This window comes from Dendrobium catenatum, unplaced genomic scaffold (assembly GCF_001605985.2).
Source record: "Dendrobium catenatum unplaced genomic scaffold, ASM160598v2 fragScaff_scaffold_9, whole genome shotgun sequence".
Classification (NCBI taxonomy): Eukaryota; Viridiplantae; Streptophyta; class Magnoliopsida; order Asparagales; family Orchidaceae; genus Dendrobium; species Dendrobium catenatum.
The window spans coordinates 483,204-486,167 of NW_021318471.1; the positions used below are offsets into that span (position 1 = coordinate 483,204).

At 42.9% G+C, this 2,964-nt stretch overlaps 1 protein-coding gene across 1 annotated transcript; it reads right to left on the reverse strand.

The window, feature by feature from the left end:
• Window positions 1-353: 353 nt before the first annotated feature.
• On the reverse strand, window positions 354-2,745 carry LOC110106011 (gibberellin receptor GID1C). Its single transcript, XM_020835731.2, has 2 exons — window positions 2,306-2,745; window positions 354-1,745 (listed from the first exon to the last, which is right to left on the reverse strand). Exons 1-2 carry the CDS (start codon window positions 2,342-2,344, stop codon window positions 732-734), a joined length of 1,053 nt encoding a protein of 350 aa, XP_020691390.1. The 5' UTR covers window positions 2,345-2,745; the 3' UTR covers window positions 354-731.
• Between the last annotated feature and the right edge of the window lie 219 nt (window positions 2,746-2,964).

Here is a 2,964-nt window from a genome sequence, read left to right on the forward strand (position 1 = left end):
TCTTAAATATTTAAATTTTCAATATTATTCAGATAAATCCCCCAACATTACAATATTTATATGCAATTAACAAAATAAATATCATTAAAAAAAAGACACCAACTTGCTGAAGAGCAGCATAATATAAATCTTTGGTAACGAAAGCTTTGTTTGTAATAACTTTCTTTAGTGATTCTTAAAATAACTTTTTAATATAAAAATTAAAATTTTTATACTAAAAAATTAATTTAAGAAACAATAAGAAAATCATCCCGAATAAAACCCAAAATCAACATCTATTAGCAATTCAAAGAAAGAAATGAACTGAGAAAGAGTAGCAGAATCCCAAGTAATACACAGAACAGTAGCAGATCTCAACAAGAACAAGAACATTGAAGGGATAACCATTGTATGGATATTATTAGCAATAATACAAGATCCGTTAGGCATCCAATATCAATCCAAACATTGAAATGGAGCAAGAACATGAACAGAAAATAGTCACTGAAAACCATTTTTGTTAGTAGTAGCAGAAGCAGCAGCAGTAGTAGAAGAAGCAGCAGCAGCAGCATTCACATTTCCTTCTCATCTGTACTTCAGTGAATGCTCACGCACGTTCATGATAGTTTCTTCTGATCTCATCCAGATAACACATAAAACCCCACTCTGATTTTAGATAGAGAGGCAAAATCATATAAATATATATTATATACTATCTATGATAGAAGCTGTGTAATGCAGCTGCTCCTTCATTACAAATCGCATCTCACAAAGCTTTTGATCTCCTTCATGACTTCATGGTAGTGCTCTGTGTTTGGCAGGAAGTAGAAACCGACGGTCGCCCGCTCTCTGTAGAGAAGCTGGACTTCATGGCCGGCCTTCTTCAACCCTTCTGCATAAGCAAGTTGCCAGTCTTGAGTTAAGTCTAAGCTGGCCACGACAAGAAGTGTCTTTGGAAAAGGAAGTCCTTCAAGCTCGACGCCATTAGGGCCAAAAGGATTGCAGGCTGGATGATCCCTGTCAGTTCCCTCAGGGAGGAAAGCTCTCCAATACCAATCTCTATCTTGCAATGCAACAAAATACTTTCCATCAAGCTTTAGTTCGGATTCGGTTCGCTTGTTCCCCCCGAATAATGGATTCAAAAGTATGTTTCCTGAGATGCTGATTCCAGACTGAACAGCTCTGACTGCAACATGGTGGGCGATGTTGCCTCCTGAGCTATCACCGGCAAGAAAAACACGCAGCTTCGCATCCTTGCCGCTGCGGAGCCATGGCTGACAAGATGCCCATTTGAGAGCAGTCCAACCATCGTCATATGCACATGGGAAACGATGCTCGGGAGACCGTCGATAGTCGATGGAGATAACCACGGCACCGCCACAGAGAGTGACCAAGCGGCGGCATAGAGTATCATAGATTGCACTGCTTGAGGTGGAGTGGGCAAAGCTGCCACCATGGAAGAAGATGATCACCGGAAAAGGGTTGGGCGAGGGGGCTTTCTGAAGCTCATAGATGGCAACCAACTGGGGAAGCTCAACATCTGCAGGATCTGGGGCTGGGCAGTAGATTCTAGCAAGGAGATTGGTTTGGCGGTCGAGAATATGATCAAAGGAAACGACGCCATTGACTGGAGAAGCATTAGCTTGGACTTTCCGGTCGAGGAATTCTGCAAGGTGGCGGTCGAAGCTGCCATCGGGGCGCCGGAGCATGTTGTAGGCTATTTTGAAGTTTGATATCAGAACAAAGGTATTCAGGGGAACCACCATCTGAGAAGTGGATAAAAAAGAAATGTTAGCTTCAGACTACAAAATTGTAATTTGAGGATATTTTTTTTCTTTTATTTAGATTTTGCTTCTATTTTTTTACCTTTCCGTGCATTTTTAGAAGGGATTGCAGGTCAATTAAGGGATAAAGAATAAATTTTTTTCAATTTTGGGGAAAGTTTTGAATTTTTTTACTAAGATGATATTGAGCTTCTACAGAACTCATCGAAGCAGAACAAATTCTCGGGATCATTTCCCGCGCACAAAGAGAAACCCTAGAGCAAAATATCAGACCGATATTAACATTTGTCGTGTAACACCGACTTCCATTAACGATAAGCTCTGAAGAATAGTAGAAAATCCAAAAGCACGCAATAATTGAAAGTTGAAACAGAAAACAAAACCCTCGAAACTGCCGGATGCAAAACCCTAGAAACTGCAGATTTTAATTCCGAAAGCCATCGTAACCAACACCAACGCATTAATTCTCAATCAAAGTGGGGGAAATGAGTATCCAGCATTCACAAAAGAGGATAGCGGGTAAAGGGAGAGGCAGCGCTTACCCTAGACTCGTTAACGTTAACTTCGTTGCCTCCAGCCATGGCGAAACCTCTTCTAATCTCATGCACAGGTAGAAGAAACACAAAGAACCGAAAAAGTAAACACCGGTGATCCTCGAAACCTACAAAAGGTCCCAACTTTGCTCATGCGAGAGATCGGGAAGTAAAGTTCCAGGGGAACCCCAGCTCCCCACACCGTTCCTTCACTCCGATCCTGCGGTTCCGCCTCTGCGATCAGAACCGCCGGCCCTGTAGAAGAAGGCAAGACGAACAAGCTCGGAGAGGAGAAGAAGAGGCGGAGGAGGTTAATAAGAGGAGAAGCAGGAGCCCAAGGAAGAAGAAGAGGGGAGGAGTCAAAGGAAAGGCAGGAGAGAGAGAGATTAAGAAGACCATGAAGCAGAACAAAGGGGGGAAGAGAGAAAGACAGAGGAAGGCGAGGGTAGAAATGAAAGACGGAGAGAAACGACAAAAGCGGGCGGCTCCGTCATAATAAAACTGTGGTGGTGGGACCCACCGCCCCCCCTTCCCGTGGGCGAAATTTCGTCGAGTAAGTATGATGTTTCGCAACTTCGTTTATTCTAAAATAACTTTATCGGTTCCCTTTGCGAGTGCACGCCCCATTTCCTTAAGTCCACGCATCTGACCTAAAGAAGAAACACTGC